Source organism: Hippocampus comes, unplaced genomic scaffold (genome assembly GCF_001891065.2).
Source record: "Hippocampus comes isolate QL1 unplaced genomic scaffold, H_comes_QL1_v1.1 scaffold137, whole genome shotgun sequence".
Classification (NCBI taxonomy): Eukaryota; Metazoa; Chordata; class Actinopteri; order Syngnathiformes; family Syngnathidae; genus Hippocampus; species Hippocampus comes.
In genome coordinates, this window is record NW_017806002.1 from 325,440 (window position 1) to 347,764 (window position 22,325).

The following is a 22,325-nucleotide window of genomic DNA, read 5'->3' on the forward strand; positions in this document are numbered from 1 at the left end:
ATTTTACACTGTGGCCTTAATACCCCCGTAGAGCAAAAAATCTCAAACAGGTGACATTTGTCTGTTACATCTCACCATATTTAAGTGTTTTGATCCGCAGCAAACTATCTGTCATCATTGCAATGTTTGTTTGCGTAGAGAATCCCACATCCTTTTTCTACGTCAGGTTTTCTAAAGGTGCAGCCTCATCATTCAGTCATGTGTTGTTGGTGTCACTTTAAATAGTCTTAAGATTCTATTCCTATGACAGTACAAAGAAATACCCTCCCAGGTTGCACTAGTATATAAGTGTGAAATAAATGTGCATAGTGGGTTTGTTGTAACTACGTGCAGTTCCAAAACCACACTAATAAATAAATTGTTAAAGTGATACTAAAAATGTTGTACATCTTTTGGACCACACTTGCTTTGCCGAACAACTCTGATGGTACATTAACAAATTAATGAGAAAAAAAAATTGATCATGTATCACAGGATACATGGTGGTTATCTAGAATCTTGCAGATTTTAATTCAATATTCTTGACTCTGCTCTTGATTCAGAGCTCTTCAAACTGTGCAGGAGTGTCCACTGAGTTTGTGTTGCAGCTAAATACAAAGAAATGTCGTGACGTTGCTGTCCATCAAAAGGTATGCATTTCCAAGTTTTAGGAAAATGTTCTTATCGCCTCAAAATTCCAACCAAAGTAAAATGTTTTGTGTGTCAGATAAAATACATATTTAAAAAAATTATAATAAATGGAAGTATTGTTTCAGATTTAAAAATAAAATACATTTGGTGATGCATCCTTTGTAAAGGACAGCGCTGTGTTTTGGCTTTAAAAAAAATCCAACACATTTTTGAGAGAAATGCATTTTGTTGGGTTATTGTTTCAGATTTAAAACGTTAAAATCAAAACACAAATATGAAAAATAGCTTTACATGCTTTTCCTTTTCAAACAAATTTTGAAGATGCATACTCTTTAACAAAAAAAAAACATTTTTAGATTGTGTAGTTTCAGATGAGAGTGGGAGAGAGAGACAAGTATTCAGTTGATTCAAACAGCCTTTATTGTTGTGTGAGAAAATATGGCCTTTTGCACACAAGACCTGCCAAGGACAGGGAAAAACCTCGGGATGGCTCAGGTCTTGTGTCATGTGATTTATTTCTTATTATTTTTAGTTTTGTTTTTTTAAAGAAAATCTTCCGGCAAGTTGTCACGGTTTAAAAGAGCTACGAAGCGTCATACACACAAAAAAAGTATTTTCCCATATTTGACATATTTGTCTTTGCTTTAAAATAACACTCTCAACTGCTGTTTTCCCTTTTTGTTTTTATAAATTAAAATTCTAAAATGGCATTCCTTTTAAATTACTTCCTGTTAGCCGGTATAAACAAACATTTACATATGTACAAAACTATACACATGCACCGTTTACTACTACGCTTAGTAATCACAATCGCATTATATGTAACACACGCACTCGTGACACACACTGGAGCCAGTTTGTGCTTTTCAAATCGATCAAAAAGTTGTTCGACCGCAGTAGCCTTTGTATGCACTTAGCAGGTACTCCACATACACTTTCACAATATGGAAAAACTTAAATACAGACTACAAGTCCCACATACTGTATACCTCATCATGGCTGGACTACAGTATACTGTGTTCTGCAAAAAAATAAAAATAGTAATAAATAATAGAATTATACAGTGGAACCTCCAAAGTTAGATTTTTTTTTTCTTCCCCTCACTTTTTGTGTGATTCCACCACAGAAAACTGCTCCAGTGACGGGAAAGAGGAAAAGTGTGATAAAGTTGTCCTGGTTGCTCAATATAATATGAGCAATACAATTAAAGATTCTCTTAAGTGAATTCAGTGATTTATTTCTGAATACAACTACAGTATTAAACTATGGAAGTTGAATGATAATTTTTTTTTTTTTTTAATAGTCTGCTGGTGTGGCTGCTTTAGAGTGCCTCGTCGCAGCGTAGAAAAGCGCCGCAAAGTCCTGGTGGGGTATATTTCAACCACCGGAGTCTCGAAACGGTTATTATTTTTGTGGCTCAAACATGTAGTGATATGTTGGCCTAAGAAAGTTGCCAGCTGAAGTAGGATCCCTTTTTCCTGGCTGTAGTGTTATTTCATTCATGGTTAGGGGGCGAGGGCTGTTTTCAGCGCACACAGCCGACATGCCCACAGTGCATAAAAGTGTTTTTTTTTTGTCCATCATTAAGTTTCATTTCATGCTTGACTTTTTTTAATCATTCATATTTGTCAGAGTTTAACAACTCTTACCTGTGGTGTCAAAATTAGCTGACATTTTTTTTCACTTTACAGTGACTTTACTTATCAAATACAATCTTATCAACCAGATGTGAATTCAAATAAACTCATTACACTGAACAGTAGTCCAAAATATTTAACACAAAAGCTTTTCTAGAAATAGAGCGCTAATTTTAAAAGAATAATTTCATAATTTTACTGTTTTTCCCTAATGAGTTTTCCTCGTTGAATCAAGTTAAATCCCATTTGACTTTTTTCAACTTTTTTACAAAATAAAAAATAAACTTTCTTCTCATGAGCGTTTACCTAAAAAGAAATGGCATTTAAAAACATTTAAAAATATATATATATATTTTTTTTTCACCCCTCTATATTTTGACTTTAATCTTGGAAGTAAATGTGCTTGATTTATTAAACTCATTCCTATCATCTTCTTGACTCTCCATTACATTGCTGTCAGGCCTTGACAAAGAGCGAGTAGTTTTACTTTATTTTAGTTTTACTTAGCTACATTATGCATATACTTTGGCTCATGTCCCTTAGGAAAGGTGCTCAAAACATTACCTGTACAGTTAGCAACGATTTTCTGACACGTAACAAACTTCACATTATTTCTTTTGAGGAAAAATTGATTTGAAATTGGAGCAACTTTGAAGTCAACCTCAGCAGCTTGTGTTCGGAGAGTCCGCTGTATAATCTGGTGTCTACTATTTATAAAACTGTGAAGTCCAGCCATGAAGCGAGTGTCAAGTGAGACTTTCACAAAATACAATCTAAATACATCTTTCCCTTTTCAGAGTTCAATATTTACAAATCTTGAATCACTTTGGCCAAACTGTCAAAAGAAATCATTTGATAAAAACGCAAAGCAAACAAGTTGTGTCAAACTCACTTCCACTTCTCCTCCACTACTTACCCTTCATCATGAGAGCACCTGGAGAAGTTCCTATTTTGTTTGAGGCTCAATGCCAATAAAAGAAGAAAAGTCATATAAAGTTGGAGGTGGGTGTGAAGTTGAGGTTGCCTCGGATACGGTTCAAGTGCATCATGGCCCGGTCGTACGCCGTGTGCACTGACTTGCGAACGCTTGGCTTCTTGCCTTCCATCAGGCGAAGTTTGTCCACCGTGTCATCCATTCCCATGGGCAGCAGTTTATCCCGAGGGAGCCACTGCCTGAAAATTAAGGGGGACCTATTATGGACAATTGACTTTAATTACATGTCTACACAGTTGCCTCCAACCAAGATGTTCTACACTGCCCTCCCCCACTTCCCCAATACTAATTTACATAAAGCCCTTATACAAAGATTTATACAAAGATTCTCCACCCATGATTTGGCAGTTTAGCTGATCCAAGATCCAAAGCCAAGCTCAAGCAGGACTTTGAACAATTCTTTTGACCTAAACTGTCAAAAGTGGAAGAAGAGCAGGGAACTCGACCACCGTACACGAATATGTCATTTTTTCCTAGAATATATAGTGGATATAAAAACAGTAATCCCCGACGGATGGGAAATTATAATATATATTTTTGTGTGTGTGTGTGTGTGTGGTGTGTGTGATTTCAAGTTTGGCTTCTCACAATCGTAAAAGCATTAGAATCAAAGAAAAAAACATTGATGATCTGAACAGCGCGCTGTGTTTTGCAAGTTCCTGAAATATTCAAAGTTCCCTGAATGCGCCATGTTGCTTGCTAGCTTGTGACAGACATTATGTGATTCCGCCTTCTCCGAGTGAGCTTCAAACTGTTTGATGACTGCCCCATTTGGGGTTTACTATAAAACTAGATGCACAACACAAAGAATTCCACACATTGTGTATTCAAATACAAGACATGTTTCATTTTAAAAACGTCTCCAGTGCGAATAATAAAGTCAATATAAAATCCTATTGAGAAGCTGACGAGAAATTAGCATTGACCCTGCAGAGTTTAAATTCCTTCAAATAGCTTATTCACACACAAATGCTGTCGAAACACACACGTACAGGTAATATGAACATTTTCAAAGGCACATATTCATCATAATCTTTGAAAAACAAGTTATATTAAATGAGCTCTGTTGTCTGCAACATTATTTTTCTTCTCTTCTGATCTCATTGTGTATACTCCATGCATGCATAGGCCCGCACTAGCCCTAAGAGGCCAAATGTGTGCGCAACCGCAGGAACTGCCTTTATTTATTATTAGTTTGTTATGTCCGTATTTCCACATGAGATTGCATGAAATATGATACCCGAGGTCCCAGGTTAACCTAGTAAGTCCAAAGACTTGTGAAAATAAAAAATAACAACAATGTAGGTAAGGTCAAATGAATGCAATACAGTGGTAAGGGAGATGCTTATTCACGGTTTTAATGTGTGCAAAAGTGCAATGCGGCAAAGGGATGCATGCAGCAAAATGAAAACGCACGATGCTTGAATTTCACATATTTACAAGGTCCTTTTGTACATGACAAAAAAGAACAGTGTTCAAGAATAAAGTGTTCAAGGTACGGGGATGAATAAGTAGGATGGTAGTTTTAAGTTTTGGTGGTTGAATAAATCAAGTTTTGAAATCAATGAATCGATGTTTTTATGAATCCTGATTTCAATATCAACCCCAAATACTCAGGCTTATGTTTTTTCTACCATCAGCCAGCCCTACACACCCCTGGTCAAACGGCGGGTTTTGCTGATAAATCATTTAATCTCATCACGTTCCAGTATTAATGCGACCTTTAACCTGTACAGCTCAATATGGTGTCAGAACCCAGCATCTTGAGTCGAGCCATTCTGGGTCTTACCAGGTCCTTTTGGTGTCAAAGAAGAGCACCAGGAAGAGCTTTTGTCCAGCCTCCGTCCGCCTCCACTCGCCCAGCTTGAGCACCTCCACGGGAGGCACTGGGATGGGGATGCCGTTGTGAAGAAGTCCTTCCTGGGGCATATCTGGGTCAACAATCTGCCACGGGGAGGGGGATTTATGAACAATGGCTCTTTCAGCATTTCGGCGGAAGTGAGGCTCGGCGTCGATTCTTTCTCACCATGGCCGGGTATGATGGATAGCCTCTGCATTTGGCCCACACCAGATCGAGAGGCGCCAACTCCGTCTCGCTGTCTGGACAGAGAAGTGTAGGCTTGCCTGTGGACAACAAAGACAGTTGATTTGGATTTGAAAGCTTGATCAGGAATCAGTGACTCAACGTGTGTGTGTATGTGTGAGTGCAGGCTCACGCTAATGCGTTGTTAAGGATTCTTGGAATTAAATCTTTCAACTGCGCATAATGTTACAGCGGCTTAAACTTTTTCGTTAACTTCAGTGAAGTATATTTGTTAAAAACATTACGGTTGTAATACATAGAAGCTAATTCAGCTACCATCAGTTGTAAAGTAAAAAAAAAAAACAAATAAATCCACATTGTCATATTGATATATGTGTGGCCTAAGGCTGTATATGTACTCAGTCCTCTGACAAAACAAACCCGATTCCGAGATGTCTCTGCTGTCGTTGATGGGATCCTTGGCCAGAGCGGGTTTCCCTCGGCTACGTTTGGGAGGCGATGCCATGCAGCTGGATGCAAACAGAGAAAGAGAGAACTCTTGAATTCCGGGGTCAAATTTCAGCGGCAGAAGGTAAGTGCGCCCCACTCACTTGAGTTTTTGGTCTTCGTCGTGTTCCTCTAAGGCATGTTTTCCGTTTGTTAGGTCTAAACATAAAAACAAAAAGAAATTTGCCAAATGATCATCAAAATTTGACACCATGCTCCAGCAACATTAGATCAAATAGACTAAATAGTTTGGCCATTAAGCTTTGCCTGCCTGTCAAGTCTACCCGCTTCTGATTGTGGCTGATTTGTTTCAATTCTCTGGTCAGAATTTGAGCCCTAAAATACACCCAAAATGGCTACTTCAAAACATAATGGCTGACTTCTGGCTCATACACCAGCATGGGTTCTTGAGAGCTTTTCATGAACCGTTAGGACAATACACGTCCACCCAATGTTGTGTCGATCAGTGAAACTGGTGTCGGGGGGCATATTTTTTTTAAATCAACTTCTCAGGAGGAGTTTTAGGTGAGGTGGCATGCTACAGGGGAGGGACTGGATGCGTGAAAAGATGAGTTATTGCATGAAAACATATCCTCTCAATAGAGGGCGCCTATGAGTCTCTTTTCTCATACGATATTAATTTGCTCAAGTTCTGACCTTGTGGAGCCGAGTCATCAAAATTTATTGCTGTGCTTTGCCCACACGCAATGATGAAAATTCAAATTCTTCACCATTTGAGGTGGGGAATACAAAGTTCAAATTTGGTAGCAATCAAACAAAACCAATTTAAAATGAGGAAAAACTATTACATTGATAAAAGATAAAATAAAAAAGTTAAATCGATGAAAGAAAGATTGAATTAAATAATGCACAACTTTCAAGAGTAAAAAATATTCAAAATACTTAGTAGGAAAGCTCATTTTCAAGGAATGTCCACTGTTGTGTATGTAGTGAAACGTGCCATCTTGTTTACATCCATGCTCATCCAGTAGTTTTTTTTTTTTTTGGAGGACACTACTCCAAAAGCAGTATCATTGATGCAGTTACATGAACCTTCATTTGTTTCTCATACAATGTAAGCGTAGCCAACTAATACTCTCTAAGCAATTCAATGTTGCAATGTCCCTGTTTCAGGACTCCACAAGACACAAAACAAGAAGTTGCTCACCTGCCTCACCAGAGTCTTTGTCCGCCTCGCTGTCTGAGCTGTGGCCTCGAGACCTCAGGTGGCGTGAGGAGGGCGAAGGAGGAGTGAGTGGTAAGACGGTGATGTCGGCGTGGGGTGAATGCGGGCTGGCGGAGACGCCGTCTAAGCCATCGGTCGGATCCTCTGCCGCTTTGCAGTTGTGCTGCGGTGGAAATTTCTTTTTGCAGGCTCTCGCGCCGTTTTTGGCCTTCTTGAACAGGATGGACGTGCGCCGGCCGACGCCCACCGCGGGCTGAGCTGGCGGCGTTCCCAACGGCGTGCCCTCGTGCACAGCTTCTGGTCGGCAAGATGGCGTCTCGCCCACTTCGGCCTCGTCCTCTCCTTGGCTTTTGCTGCCGCTTCGTGACGATCTCTGCCGCTTGTAGGAGCGCCCGGGCGACCGCCGGCCTCCTGTTACGATGCCTAGGATGGGCGGTTCTAGTGGAGCGTCGCCTTGCAGCGGCGATGATGCCGGACAGGTAAGTTCTAACACAGGAGGGGAGTCATCTGTATGGGGAAAAACATGTATCATGGTCATGAAAAATCAACTAGATCAGTGGTGTCCAAGGTTTGGGCTGGGGGGGTCAAGTTTTTTTGGGGGGGGGACTAAAATAATGATACAAGATCCCACTTCAACCAAAGAACATTAGATATCACAGTCATACTAATGACGTTTTTTCTTGAGATAACACTAAATTGAAATTTACATATTTTCAATACACTATGACGTGCTTAGCATATAATGGCTGACAGCATACTGAAGCGTTTTCAGCACAAGGTGAAGCGTCACCACAAATTACATTTCAAGGTTGCGAATAAAACGCAATGACCACAATAAGTGGTCATTGTTTAATATTTATGGCCTGCAAATATTTTTCGCACTAACAATTACTGTTGTAACTTTACAACCAGATCTTCTGCTACGGCAGTGATGCGGCTATTTTTCAGCCTCTCCGTGTCTAAAAGAAGCTTTATTACCTGCGGACACAACTCCATGATCTAGAATTTTCCTTTTTGCCTTCTTCTTTTTCTTTTTCTCATCCTCCTCTTGCACTTCATCCTTCGTGTTCAGCGTCTGCGTGTTTTGCTGCTGCTGGTTCGCCTTGAGCCTCAGCGTGTTGATTTCTCGCCGGAGCAGTCGAATGCGTTTGGTTCGTCCGCCGCTGGTTCGCATGGAAGTCACCACATCCAATTTGTCCAGCAAGGCCTTAAGCTGCTCATCCGTGCTCAGGTGAAGCCTGTTGTCGGGGTCCAAGAGGGAGTCGACTGGTTGAGAGGGAGAACAAAAGCGTAAGTGTGAATTTTGGGGTGAAAGCCAAGGCAAACTCAACCCAAACTGACTAAATGGTGCCTCACCATCATCCCAGGTGCACTGCTGAAAGCCGTGCTTGTTGGGAGACTCGGGCAGGTGCATGCCGGTGCTCGGGTCCAGGCCGATGTTCTGCGACTGCCTGTGGGCGTGGCGCAGGACGGCCCCACCCACCTCGCGCAGCTGCAAGGCCGTTTTGTGGAACATGGTGTCCTTGGAGTTGTACTTGAGGCAGTTAGAGATCATGAGCTCAAAGTCCGCCTCGAGCTCAGCGACGGAGCAGTAGGCATGCCCCTCTAGCTTGGCTCGCATGGTGGACAGGTCCATGGGCTGGGATACGAACTCCAGGTAGTCTGGGACCTTTGCGAATGATTCGAATGACAACATGAGCCGCGAGCAATCAGAAGGAAAGTTTTAAAACGGACATTGACCAAAAATGGTTGCAGAATTATAGCTAAATGAACTTTTTACCAACCTCTGCTAGATTGACGGGCTGAGAGAAGATTTTGGCCGTGTCCTTCTCCTGCAGCTGCTCTAAGGTGGTCCGCAAGAGCACCAGCGCCGGGGTCAGCTTCAGCTCCGTTGCAGCCTGCTGAATTTTCATCTGAAAAGGAAATTTCAGGGCTTGAATGCTCAGGCTTTGCTGAGAACTCCTTCTAAAATTACACCCATGACCCACCTGCTCCCTCTTTAGGCGCTCTCTCTTGCGAATGAGTTCCACCAGAAGTCTGGCTCTTTCCAAGTCTTGCCTTAACTTCTGCCAGTACCGCAGTTCCTCTCGGGCAGCACACAGCTTCTCATCTGGCTCCTTCTAAACACACAAGAAAACGCTAATGTTAAATGCGTGTCGACCAGATCAGCACATATTTTTCCTAAAAACGGTACCCAGTCTCATAGTATGGCACTGAACTAATGTTCCCTCAATATTCACAGGGGACTGGGACCGAGCCCGGCTGCAAAGAGCAAATAATCTGTGAGGAATTGATGCCGTCCATACATGGCAATGGTGAGTGATGAAAAAAGCGGAAAGGGCGTGGCCTGGCCGGGGGCGTGGCCTGGCCGGGGGCGTGGTTACTTATAAAAGTGGCGCTAAACATGCTGAAGATAGTGTATTGAATTTACACACTATTTGAAAATTGAACAGAAAAATATCCCAAGATCGCCACTATTCTTTCAAGTGAAAAGTTGTGCAATTTTGCTTATGCATTCCTGGTGAGCATATGTAACTCCAGATTTGCTGCTAAAAAATCAAAACAAAAAAAAGTAAACACATTCCCTGCCATATTTAAGATTTGTTCATGACTTGTATTCACAAAGTATTGTGTAAATGTGATAAAAAGCTGTTGATTCTTACCTCATACAGTAACGTCTTTAGTTGTATCCGCTGACTAAGTTTGTTTGAAAAATGCCGATCCCAAAGAATAATTGCTCCGTCGAATGGCGATTTTGTCGGCATGTTTTTTCACTTTTGTTGCATGATCTGTCAGTGCCACGCATCCACGGGAGCCATAGTTAATTAAGTCACTACAATACACACAATAAGCTTTGCCTGCTACGTCAAAGCTTATTGTCCAAGAGCTTCTGTAACTTCGTCGAACTTGGAACCAATTTTAACCTTTACAGTGACTTTTCTGTCAAGCCAGTCCAATCGGAATTTATTCTTGACATTTGAGTCAATTTCTAGGATTGAAGACTCCTGATCTTCAAAAAATTCTTAATTCCGCTCAAAACGATCCCAGAACAATGAATTTGCGAGACGAACAGGCCGCCATGAATCAGGTAAAGCAATATGTTACATGCAATTTGATTGGTCCAATCGCTTGTAGTTAACCAATCGCTGGGCCGTTTATAATCGAGCTAAGACTTCCGCAACAAATAATGCCTTCAGTGATCTGATTAGTTGAAGCTTTCATACACGTCCAATCGCAGGGCTGTTTACAAACGGAAAACGGAGAGACTGTTCGGGAGAGCTCGTGAAAACTCGACGATAAGGTACCTGACCGCCCCTAAAATTTTCTCAACGGATTTAGACGATTCACAAAAATGATCAATTTAAGAAATAAAACGGCGGATTTCCGCGGATCCGCGGAAAATTGCCATGTATGGCCGTCCCAACAATTCACAATTGCCTATGGATGCCACAAGATGGCAGTAAAGCAGTACATTGGTCGAAATGAAGTTCTCAACGCACATCAATGTAGCCCCCTAATATTGGCACATAGGGCAGTTTTCAGTGTTCTTTTTTTTTTAAAAGCAAATAATAATGATGGGTAGGTTCCAAAATATTTCCAAGTCGTGACTATGCAGTTGAACATAATTTTCATTGCATGTTAGTTTATTTACAACTTGACTTACTCAGTGTGAATCTGGGCCTCTTTACTGCAGTTGAACACAAAGCTATTTCGCCCATGTATGAATATCAACATTATTTGTCGTAAATAATAATTTTCAAACCGATTAAGTGAAACTCAATAATGTCAAATGGCACACCTGATGATCTCTCACGGTATCAGTGGTTGAGACTCACTTATTCCATGTTTTTCCACCGTTCCTCACCTGTTGGGCAGTCCGGTGGGCCTGCATGCAGGGGTGAAGTCGACGTATCAGAGGCATCCCGTTCCGCGACTGTCGCTTGAGGAGCCAGTAATTGTGAAGCCTCTGCATGAATTGATTCTTCCGCTGGACTTCTACTCCTGTGCAGATCTTGTTCAGCCTGTTGAGAGGACATATTAATTCTTACAAGTACTTATGATGCCAAAAGCAATAAGGCAAGCACAGTGAGATTGATTGTTCATCTAATTTGGCGACATGAGGAATGTGGTCTGTCTGTTTGTTTTCAAGTGAATCTTTATTACCGCTGGTATTTCCTGTAGATAAATTAGCAAGTGGGGGTGTCAAGGACACAGTTTGATTCCGGAGGACTTAAATTCTCCTGCTGTGGAGGGTGTCTCAGAGTTTCAAGTAAGACTGTAGGAAACATAATGCATACAGTATTTTCGTTTTCAATGAGCTGTAGCAGGCTGCAGCTTCCCTCTCACTGAGGATAGCAAATGGACGAATGGCGATGATCTCACCTGTGGGAGGGAATTTGAGGCACAAGCAGCACAGGCACATTGGAACGACGCGTGGGCCCTTTTGTGCTCTTCTTCTTTTGGCCCTTGGATGTTTTCTTTGCCGACGGCGTGGGGGAGCTCTGCGTGTATGACCGCTGCCCCCTGTTTCCCCTACCCCCCACCAGTCTCCCTTCAACTGACTCATCTCCGGACCCGTCGCGCCGGGACCCCACCGGGGAGTGGTGCTCGCAGAAGGCGGTCTTCTTCACTGAGAAGGTGGTCCCGTTGACGCCCGTCTCACGGACGGGGTCTATCTTCATGTAGAGTCCGGCTTTCTGGGCGCAGGTGACATGAAAGGCGCGGTAGCAGTTGGCTTTGTGGCACTGGATGGACGCGCCGTGGCCCTTCTGCTTGCACAGGTAGCAGGTGAGCTTCCAACGGGCCGGGGGGATGTTCTTCACCCCCTCCACGGGTTCCAGGAAGACTGTGTTGGCAAAGCACACCTCCGGGATCCATATGGCACACACTACGTGGGCCCAGCGCCCGTCGCTGGTCTGCTTGAAGGCACCTCCTCGGTTGGGACACAGGACGCAATCTACGGGGCGGGAGGGCGACTGCAGGCAGCAGCGGCACAGCCACTGGCCCTCGGGTACGTACGGCACGCCGTAGCACTCCTGGTGCACGGCGAGGTTGCAGATGTCACAGAAGAGGATGACGTTGCTGTTCAGGCACTCGTCGTCCAGGCATACGCAGCAGAAGGCGTCCTCGTCCACGGCGCACTGGGACAGCGCCTGGCTGCGGGACTCCAAGATGGACTCCCTCTCCAAGCGGTCGATCAGCAGCTCGAAGGTGTCGGCGGACACGGATGCGTGGCCGTCGGACACTCGCTTCTGGTTCACCATCTCCAGCCAAGCCAGGTCTTCCTCGTCCATGTCGTACTCAGCCACTCTGTCCAGCTCCTCGCCAGACTTCTCAATGAAGCGGTAATAGGCGTTGGGGAGGGGAGAGGCTTCGATTGGGCAAACGGAGCCGAGTGTGCGGAAGGTGGGCTCCGGGAGCGGACTCTGGACCTGGAGGGGATTGGTAGATGCCAGTTGCTGCTGGGAGCTGGGTCGTTTGTTTTGCTGTGATGCGTTTTTGCAATTCCTCCTCCCTTTGCTGTTGGAGGGTTTCCTCCTCTGAGTTTGCACGCTGTTCTCCTTGTTGCTGTTGCACTCGACAATGTCCTGGGCCATCATCTCGTCCTCTGTGATCACCGGCAGGGGATCGGTGATGTTGATCCGGTGCAGCCTGCCGTCCAGGTCCACCTCCACGATCTTCTGCGCCTGGGCGTATGTCAGCGTCTCCCGAGAAGGAGAAAGCTGCAGTCTGTAGGGCGAGGGCGAGCGCAACTGGCCCGCCGAGCCTCTGCCCCTGCCTCGCCCTCTGCCTCGGCCGCGACCCATGTTGAGCTCACTTACAGCTGTCTTACATTCCCACCTTCTCGCCTTCTGCATGGAGGGGCTTACACCAGCTACCTTAAACACAAGCAAAAGAAGACAAATTAATGCCAAGACTAAACGTTGTGAGAAAATAACATTCTAGCAAGACTAAAGAGGACATGTTATGGTAAGATGACTTTTTAATGTCTTGTAAACAATGTTTGAGTGCCTTCCCCCCAGTTGTGAAATTAAACAACCATGTAAATCTTTTATCTGGCCATGTCTGAAAATGTCTCTTGGAGCGAAATGTTTTGCTTACTGTTAAATTACATTTACTGGTAGGCTAATTTATATTACCACCCCACACAAGAGTTTCTCATCCCATGTCTGGATCACCTAGGCTCGACGAAGATCCAGAGCCACTTTCCAGTGACAGCTGGACACACCATCCGAAACACGACCACACATAGGCACTGTGATTTAGAAATACTGGACTCACATACCTCATGTCTGTGACGCAGCTGCTATTATGCTAAAACAGAAAGGTAAGCAGAGCTGCACTATTTTGTTGGATTCACAGATTAGCAGCAGCTAAACAGTGTTGGCTTGTGATAATCGGTGAACATTCTTGATCACTCGGTGAATTTGACCACACGCTGGCAGTTAGTTATGTGTGCTTTCGTGACGTGTACATCTACCAAATACTCATAGTTTTGTCTGCAGAAGGGAAAAGGCTGTCATTGTCTTTACCGAACTTAACATTTTTCCTTCCATACACTTGGGATTCTGCTACTGCAAGTAGATGCTGCAAGCATGCCTGTTAAGTCCCCTAGCTCCATACCTAAATGTCACAGTTACAAACTCCAGGCTCTCTATTGGCCCAGCAGCATATTAGGCAGAATGAGAGCTGGCTAGCTCATTGAGGTCCTCTCAAAAGAGGCTAATTTCCACAAGGCAAGAAATGGGGTGTGTGACGAGTACTGTTGTTCGTGGGGTATTTTGATGAAAAACGTGAAAATAATGCAAAATGCATCTTTGAAGAGGAAGCACCCGTCGACAACATTTGCATAAAAATAAAATGATGTTGTAATGTATGTTTGAACTGCAGGTGCAAACAACAATTTACTTAACCGATGATTAAATACTAAAGATTAACATCTAGGTGGTCAAATAAAGTTTTGGAAGAAGCTACTTAACAACGTTTATTACTTTGGTAGAACAGCACTGCATTAGCCTGAAGGCTGTTTCTTATAGTCTGCCTTTTGTGTCGCTAAATGGGGTAATTGTACTAGACAAATAAGGTGACGTTTTAAACAGTTAAAACTATATTTAAGTATTTTAAAAGACACGTTTGTTGATACAGGTTGTATTTGACGCTCGTTCAGCGATACATGTGTACCTAATGGTTTGGCCGGTGCGATTCCACTGCCTGCAAGGTGACGCCCCGTCCCTGTCGCGATTGGTCCAATTGGGAGCCAGTGTCGCTGTCACGTTCCTCCACGTCCAATCGAATATCTGTAAATTTATTTTTTACTGCTGGTGGCTGTGTATAGTTTGGTTGAGGGGCGGTAAATACCAACCCGAGTAGCTCAACGTCCGTCAGCCATTTTGGGCTCACAACAGCGCAGAGGCAACAAGCGACAGAATTATATTTTGCCAACACCAGCAAAAAAATAAACACTGTGCACCGTGCTGACATGCGGCATTTAAATGTTGGTATGCATTAGACGACACGACGATAGTCATAGTATAGAGCGTTAGTCCGTTGTATTCATACATGGCAAATAAAAAAAAAGCAGGCATATCTATGATTGCGTTTCTCTGTCGGACAGGGCACTAAACACATACATACATATGCACACAGGACTCGGACAACATAATGGCAATTTCTCGATTAAATTCCAAACGCCGAACATGTCTTGCCTTACCGTGAAAAGTGATCCTCGGCGGTGCGAGTGACAAACAGGAGGGAGGGTGGGGAAGGGAAGAAAAAAAGGACCTCGCTAAATGTCAGATCAGGCTTGAACCACCGCGGCGGACATGCTAGCTGTTAGCCTAGCTCGCCGGTCATTTGGGGACCGACTCAGCGTCATCCTCGTTTCAACCCCCCCGGTTACGACGAAGGACCCAAACCCGGCCGCTCACATGGCTGTGCCTTAACCCTTCCAAGCGGTGCCAGTCCACAGCCATGCGGTCGCGTACCCGCAAAGATATTAAATTAATGTACCTTGGATGTGGCTAAATATTCGGTCAAAATGGCTCGAAAAATACGCCTCCAAACTGCTGTCAGCCAATCAGAGACAACCGCTTCGCTTCGCGGGCAAGGCGCACCATACCGTGATTGGTCGGTTTGGCAAAGCGAGTTCACCGCACTTGGTCGGGCAATTCGTAACGCGAAAAAGCGATGAGAAAAACAACGCATGTTGAGAGAGCGCGCCTTTGGTCATCATGGTTATGTTTACATACAGTGCAGTGAACATGAACACTATTCGTGAGTTTTGGGTCTCGGGATTTTCCCCTTTGCAAATGTTTCTAATTGCCAATAGTAAAAGTTGAAACCCCAAATACAGCCCAAACTATGTTACCAAAACATTTGAAGATACATTTGAACTCATTTTACAACAGTTACCTTTAACATTAATAGCTGACAGATTGTTTCATTTTAAAAAAACGCTGCAAAAGTGCGAGGACATTGTTGTATATGTAGCTGCTTCTTAACACATAAAAAAATGCAAATTTCCCATTATCCATTTAATTATGTTTTTGACTCACTGATATATTTATGCTATAGTGGTGCCTTATGAGTTGATTTGTTCTGTGATCATGCTCACAATTAGCCCGAAACACTTGCTTGGAACAGTCGTATCAGAAGGTCAAATGTACATATAACACAAAGAACACTTTCACAACCAAGCGATTCAATAAACTGCATTAATTAGTCTTTTTTTTTTGTGTGAACAAGAAATTAAAAAAAATATATGCCAGTGGGTATTGTTATACTGTCCACCTACAGGAGTTGCTACACCATTTATGTTCAATATCTGTTGTTTAAGCGGTTATAACTACTGCCACATCAATGATCATTTTGTTCGCCTCTCTGTGGTGTTTTTCATTGTGTGTTAGCGTGAATCTGGCAGTATTCCGCAAGTTATGTGGTTTGGTTGAATACACGTGTAATTATTTTTGTTTTATGTTTAATCTTAATTAAGAAATGACAATCAACAGCTTGCTAGTAGTACTTAAATTAATGAAGTCTTTTTCCCGCACTCTGTCCCCTTTAATATTTTTCTCACGACTGCACAGCTCTTTCACAATCTCCTCCCACCAAGCTAGCGTCACTGCTGGTTATCATCACCAATTTGGAAATCATCACATCACACTCTTTCACTCTGTGGTGCACTTCAGTTCTTCTGAGATCCAACAGTCAGGTGCAGTGTTGACAAAAATAGGCTACACATATGTATTATTAAAGATGTAATATATGTGACAGCCACTTTGCTTTTTAAATTACAGGATAGGCAACATCAAATCATCAGGATGCTGTTTGTCTTTTTATCATCTGTTGGATTCCTCTTCAACATTGGGAAAAGCACTGCAGGTAAGGAATTTGTACAGATAGCGCTCCATACTGTACATGCATCTTTTGACTTGACCAAGTCATTCTATAGTTAGTCCAAAATCTTGGAAATGCTTATAACATTCATCCATTATCTGAACCACTATAATAATAATCTTTTTGCAAAATTAGGTCCTGATATTTCGGACCGAATTTGCCCCTCTCACAGTGGACTAGTTGTAAGCAAATCAATTTCACAGTTGAGACATCTTGGGTTTGAATCTCTTTGTGGAGTTTGCTTTCTTGGGTTTTGTCAGTGTACTCCAGCTTTGTCCCACATTCCAACAATATGCATAATGTGTTGAATACTCTGAATTGTCTATCGGTGTGTGTAAATGTGAATGTTGCATCAAAAGGTACCCTGTGATTGGCTGGTGACCAGTCCAGTGTGAACTCGAGGTTTTAGATTATCTCTTACCAAACAAGGATGATACAGTGTAGAAAATGGATGATTGGTTGGCCCCCGTTAAACCACAGCAACATTACAGCGCACATATTTTAACCAGATGAGAAAAATCTAGAAAACATGTCAGGGTTTTTAATCCCTGAATCCAAACATATCAAAGTGTGACCCGGTCACAGCATTTGGCAACTTCCTTTGGCGCATCACCAAACTCCACAGTGTGTTGTTTTTGTCCTTACGTAACATAAATGCATAATTTGTCGACTCTGCATCAAAAGTCTCGCTCCACATCCTGTCCAACTGCTGAGAATGAAGAAAAGCAGTTGACTTTTCATCCAAAAATAGTCGTAAATCATCAATGTGGAAGACGGGGCCATACAAAGGTCCTGTGTTTCTCAGTGACATGGGGGTACACATGTCATCTTTTTGAAAAGGAGGATCCGCGAGGGCCTTGGCCCGGAGGACTGGCGCTTTTGGTATTCTTTTGACTAGCCTCTCATGTCTCAGTGCCATGACACTGACACCTTTTGAATGGACATGCCGCTGAGGACTGAAGAGTGCGGCCTTAACAACAAGCCAGAGTGGTCGGATCACCATGACGCAGGAAGGAGATATTGTGCCTTCCAAGTGTTCGTCCCAAATACACAAAGGAACCTTTGATTTTCCTACATGACATCAGCCAGGAAAACATGAGCTTGTTGTTGCCCTTTTTATATGGGCTGGCCCAGCAGTGGTTGGGTTTTGGGGCACCGGCGGGGAATCAAACCCACTGTCCCCATTTGAAGGCAGAAGTAATTTCTATGATTTCGCCTTAAATTATTTCACACTGTATAATCCACGGCGGCACGGTTAGCATGCTGGCCTCACAGTGCAGAGGTGCAGGGTTCGATTTGGGCTCTGGCCCTTCTGTGTGGAGTTTGCATATTCTCCCAGTGAGTGTGTGTTTTTCTCCAGGTACTCCAATTTCCTCCCACATTCCAAAAACGTGAACACTCTAAATTGTCCGTAGGGTTTAGTGTGATCGGGGATTTGTCTATATATGCCCTGCGAATGACTGGCAACCAGTTCAGGGTGTACTCCGCCTACTGCCCGAAGACAGCTGGGATGAGCTCCAGCACGTCCGTGGCCCTCATGAGGATAAGCATTTCGGATAATGGATGGATGTATTATCCACCCATCTATTTTCTGTAGTGCTTGTTGGCATTACTGTCACAAGTGAGCTGGAGCCTATGCCACCTGACATGTAGTGAGAAAAGTGGAGTGCAACTTGAAGGTTGCCAGCCAAGCACAGGGGAAATGTAGACAAATAACCACTCATACTCATGTTCGCACCTCCCGACAATTGAGATTCTTTGTTCAATTTTCGGAAATTGGTAAAAGTTTGTGATTGTCAGTTTTTCTATTCAATGTTTTTGATGAGGCGCAAATTGCAAATGTTGACACACAGACTGCCATATGAAACTGCTGATTTCGAGCCTACGTGCAGTGTTGTCATTCGGTGATCAAAATATATATTTTTATTTTTGAAAAATTCTACACTAGATTATATATAGAATTGTGCCATTCGCAATGAGTGCCACTTTAATACCAGTCCACACATACAATTCTGCTTTTCCTCAAATGGCAGTTATTGTGAGTGTGCCTTTCTCAGGAAGTCATTTTCTTGAAGCTCCTCATTTATAGATTAATATGGTCCTCAGGTTTATGCTTACGCTACATCACTACCTGTTGCTTTGGCGTCCATTATAATATTTAACTGGTGTTTTTGCTTAAAAGTGAGGAAACATAATGTCACAGATCAGTATTAAAAGTGATGATTGTAACGATTATATTGTCTCCCCCTTAATCAGTGCAATCTGAGCTGAGAATTACAACAATTCTGGTAACCCTCCTATTTCTTTCATATATAATGGTGCATACTCCTTAAATGTTAACATTGTACTTTGTACTAAACTGTAGCAAGAGCCTTATACAATGTACAAAGGCTCACAACTGGAAGGCTTCTGCATGGACCTGCTGTCTGAAGTAGCCAAAAAGGTGGACTTCAGGTACAAAGTGCACCTGGTGAAGGACGCTTCGTATGGCAGACAGGATGACAATGGACACTGGAACGGGATGGTTGGGGAAGTGGTGCGAGGGGTAAGAAAATTGCCAAAAGAGTGTTATCAATTGACATGGAGGAGCTTGATTTTAAGGTTTCTCGCAGGAGGCCGACTTGGCAATCGCACCTCTGACCCTGACCGCGGCTCGGGAACAGGTGGTCGCCATGACCAAACCCTTCATGCAGACGGGAATAAGCATCCTACTGAAGAAGGACATCTCCGAAGGGATGGGCTTCTTTGATTTCCTCACTCCCTTTTCAGCTGAGACCTGGGCCGGTATTATCATCGCCTACCTGGCAACGGCTGCCTGCATCTCGATAGTAGCCAGGTTGGTAATAAAAGGTTCTGCTCGGATACAGTAATGTGTTAAGTAACATTTTAAAAGGGACATATTATAAATGAATGCCATTAACCTATTCCAGTTCACCCCAGGAAACAAACAACAATTGGAATGTTTTTTCAAATAAGAAAACTAGCAGATGATCATATTAGACTTTATAAGAAAACACATTAAATACATAATTAGATTAAATGTACAGTATCAAACCGTTTTTGCCACATTGGTTACTTCATTTCAATGGATATTGTGCTGCTCCTTCTGATGTGTGTGGCTTGGCCACAAGGGGGCAGTATATTAAAGGCATTGGGACACAAATGAAAAAGAGTTTCAAAATGTAATCAGTAAGCTGTAGTACAGTTGATCCCTGCTATTCACGGGGGATAGGGACCGAGGAGACCCACGGATAGCGAAAAGCTGCGTATTATTGATGACGACTCAAAAGGCAAAGCCCTATATTGCTTTTAGATTGTTTATTCGTGAATGTTAACATGGATTTTTTTTTTTTTTGGGCAGAGTCAGCCCGAGTGAATGGAGTCAACCTCAGAGCGAGCGGAGCACGTTCAGCTTTGCACACAGCCTTTGGTACGCTATTGGGGCGCTAACGCTACAAGGTAATTAGCACAGTGTGACATCAAGGTGAGTGGTTCTCAGACTCTTGGAAATTGCTAACTGTTAACATTAAGTTCAACACATTCCGACCAACTTTTTTTGTTGTTGTTGAACCTGATTTCATTTGCATGACTTCTTTATGATTTTGATTCAACCTTCAAATACTATGGCTGTGTCAAAATTCACATGCTCGGTCCTACGGAGGCTGCGTTTTTAACAGAATGATATCACTTCTGGCGTGACTCGACCACATGAGGTGTCCAAATTCACATTAAGCCTATCCAAAAAAACGGTTTATGCAGTCCACGGAGGCTACATGAGGAGGAGCCTTTGAAGGTGTCAAAGGATCCAGTCTGCAAATTGTTTTTTTCTAGAATTTGGAAACCATGTGCGGTCAAGTTGTGCCAAAAGTGACGTCATGCCAAAAAATGTGGTCCTCTCAGGATGCATCTGCTTCTCTCTGAAATAACTTTTTTTTTTTCTTAATGGGATAGCACAAAGTTAGTGTTTTGTTTTGTTGCCAGGTGCCGGTCCACATCCCCGCGCGCTCTCAGGACGTGTCGTCTGCTGCAGCTGGTGGCTGTTTGCTGTGGTGATCCTGGCATGTTATTTCTCCAACCTCAGCCTGTCCAAAAGCCCCGAGTCCACTCAGCTAAGCGTGAAAGGCTTCGAGGACTTGGCCAATCAGAATGTGATCGAGTATGGGTGCCTGAGCGCCTCTTCCACACTGGCCTTCTTCAAGGTGTGCATGATGGCCCGCTTCTCTTCTATTTTTTTCTATTTCTTTTTCAATATTTCTATTTAAATGTAGTGTTTACAGCAAAATAAAGCACGTATTGGCTTTGTATGGGTTGCATTATTACATTTCCATAAAACCAATTCTGTATCTGGATTTTTCCTTTCTCGCCCAGAATTCTGACAACCCAGTATATCGCAGGATCTACGAGCACATGGAGAGAAGCAAAAGTCTGGTGTTGTCCATGGATGAAGGCATCCAACGTGCAAAGGAGGGCAACTTTGCCTTCATTGGGGAGTCGGTGTCTCTGGACTTGGCAGTGGCACGCCACTGCGACCTGGTCAGAGCGCATGAGGTGGTCGGCATGAGGGGATACAGCATCGCCGCCGCGCTTGGTGAAGCCTCTTATTCGACCTTCTAAAGTGTTACATTTACAGTATATTGCTGTAAGAGCACAGCTGTTTTCAGACATCTCCAGAGATGTTCAATTGGAAGGTCTCCACGATTGAGTACTACATAGTTCTCAGTCTTTGCACGTTTTCAACAGTTATTTTCAAACACGTATTTGGAAACAAGTTTCTGAATTTACATTCTGTGCTCTTTAAATGGGTGTTCATCATCTGACTAAGCATGACTCTTACTTTTCCAAGGATCCCCATTCATAAAGAACCTGAGCGTGGCCATCCTGCAACTGAACGAGGCAGGCAAGCTGGCTTATCTGCAGAGCAAATGGTGGGCCAGCAGCTGCATGGCGGACAAGGCCAAGGCGGCAGCTGCGCAGCCGCACGGCTTCAAGGGAATGTTTGTGGTGCTTGCGCTGGGCCTGACGCTTGGAACACTGCTGGCCATCCTGGAGCTCGCTTCGAGGAGTCGCAGCAGTGCGGCAGAGCAGAAGGTGGGATCACATCACCGCAGGCGTATTTTATTTTTACGAGTAGTTAGATTGAAGCAGGGGGTGTTCAAACTGTTTTCTTTGAGTCAGCATACAGAAAAATGAAGGATGCAAGGGCAACCTTCCAATTCTTCTACTTTATGCAACGTGCTAAAACAAATCCATCAAGCAGTTTTTCAATTGGTTTTACATGATTGTTATTTTCAACACATTTTTATATTAGATGTGATGAGGCATATTGCTTTGGATTTTTCAATATTTTGAATTGAAATTGGAAATTGGAACTTTGGACACCCCCTGGAATTAAAGTTCCTGCTCATTTACAAACTCAAAGTCATAAAAGCAATGAAAAAACATCAACTTAGAGTTACACACGTCTTTTTTGTTTCAATAAATTCTGCCCACAGAAATCTTTCTGCCGAGTGCTGACTGAAGAGCTCAGCTTGCGTTTCCGGAGCAGCAACAGAGCAACAAAGCGAACTCAAGAATCTGTTGATAAAGAAACCGAAAAGGCATAGAATCATTCTTTACACACTGACAATTGGCACTTTTTGATGGCCTATAATGCTGATAAAAACCTTACATACATCTTACTGACTACTGAGCTACTATTGTATCAATGTAATACAAATGCTCAAACAATTAGCAACTAACTGTGAACTAAAATAAAAGCAAACTTTGCAAAAAACATTGTGAAAAAAAATTGCGCAGTATGCTGCAAAGAATTAATATTAAAGGAGCGTAACATAAATAAAAATTGTATGTCACAGGTTTTTGTTCTTCTTCTTTTATTAATTGGTCAGAATGGAGTGCTTGGCAAAAATCACACTTTTTGATCATTTTTGCTTTGTGTTTTGAGCCCAAATT

At 43.0% G+C, this 22,325-nt stretch overlaps 2 protein-coding genes across 6 annotated transcripts; one reads left to right on the forward strand and one right to left on the reverse strand.

Annotated features, from left to right (window-relative positions):
- Positions 1-1,032: 1,032 nt before the first annotated feature.
- Positions 1,033-15,267, reverse strand: brpf3a (bromodomain and PHD finger containing, 3a). 4 transcript variants are annotated; one of them, XM_019892474.1, is made up of 13 exons: positions 14,689-15,264; positions 11,361-12,856; positions 10,843-10,999; positions 8,966-9,097; positions 8,762-8,890; positions 8,334-8,646; positions 7,956-8,243; positions 6,969-7,484; positions 5,896-5,950; positions 5,726-5,814; positions 5,288-5,385; positions 5,051-5,205; positions 1,033-3,440 (listed from the first exon to the last, which is right to left on the reverse strand). In XM_019892474.1, exons 2-13 carry the CDS (start codon positions 12,833-12,835, stop codon positions 3,254-3,256), a joined length of 3,594 nt encoding a protein of 1,197 aa, XP_019748033.1. In that variant the 5' UTR covers positions 12,836-12,856; positions 14,689-15,264; the 3' UTR covers positions 1,033-3,253. The 4 variants fall into 4 exon arrangements, with proteins under 4 accessions (XP_019748033.1, XP_019748032.1, XP_019748031.1 ...); XM_019892473.1 differs by having other exon boundaries at positions 6,960-7,484; positions 11,361-12,852; positions 14,689-15,263; XM_019892472.1 differs by having other exon boundaries at positions 6,960-7,484; positions 14,689-15,263.
- grik6 (glutamate receptor, ionotropic, kainate 6) lies at positions 14,377-22,229 on the forward strand. 2 transcript variants are annotated; one of them, XM_019892479.1, is made up of 11 exons: positions 14,377-14,472; positions 16,090-16,188; positions 16,274-16,358; positions 18,630-18,661; positions 18,739-18,918; positions 18,986-19,209; positions 19,735-19,832; positions 20,355-20,572; positions 20,742-20,961; positions 21,217-21,461; positions 21,866-22,229. In XM_019892479.1, exons 1-11 carry the CDS (start codon positions 14,458-14,460, stop codon positions 21,974-21,976), a joined length of 1,527 nt encoding a protein of 508 aa, XP_019748038.1. In that variant the 5' UTR covers positions 14,377-14,457; the 3' UTR covers positions 21,977-22,229. The 2 variants fall into 2 exon arrangements, with proteins under 2 accessions (XP_019748038.1, XP_019748039.1); XM_019892480.1 differs by lacking the exon at positions 14,377-14,472 and adding an exon at positions 15,889-15,933.
- The last annotated feature ends 96 nt before the right edge of the window (positions 22,230-22,325 follow it).

Excerpts from the sequence above, each read along its gene's own strand:
- grik6 (XM_019892479.1), top strand. Across the intron at positions 16,189-16,273 it reads TTCTGAGATCCAACAGTCAG|GATAGGCAACATCAAATCAT; the intron begins GTGCAGTGTTGA and ends TTTAAATTACAG. Across the intron at positions 19,210-19,734 it reads TGCATCTCGATAGTAGCCAG|AGTCAGCCCGAGTGAATGGA; the intron begins GTTGGTAATAAA and ends TTTTTTGGGCAG.
- brpf3a (XM_019892473.1), bottom strand. The coding sequence starts at position 12,835 with ATGCAGAAGGCGAGAAGGTGGGAATGTAAGACAGCTGTAAGTGAGCTC. Across the intron at positions 8,244-8,333 it reads GCAGTGCACCTGGGATGATG|TCGACTCCCTCTTGGACCCC; the intron begins GTGAGGCACCAT and ends CCTCTCAACCAG. Across the intron at positions 5,206-5,287 it reads ATCCATCATACCCGGCCATG|ATTGTTGACCCAGATATGCC; the intron begins GTGAGAAAGAAT and ends TCCCCGTGGCAG.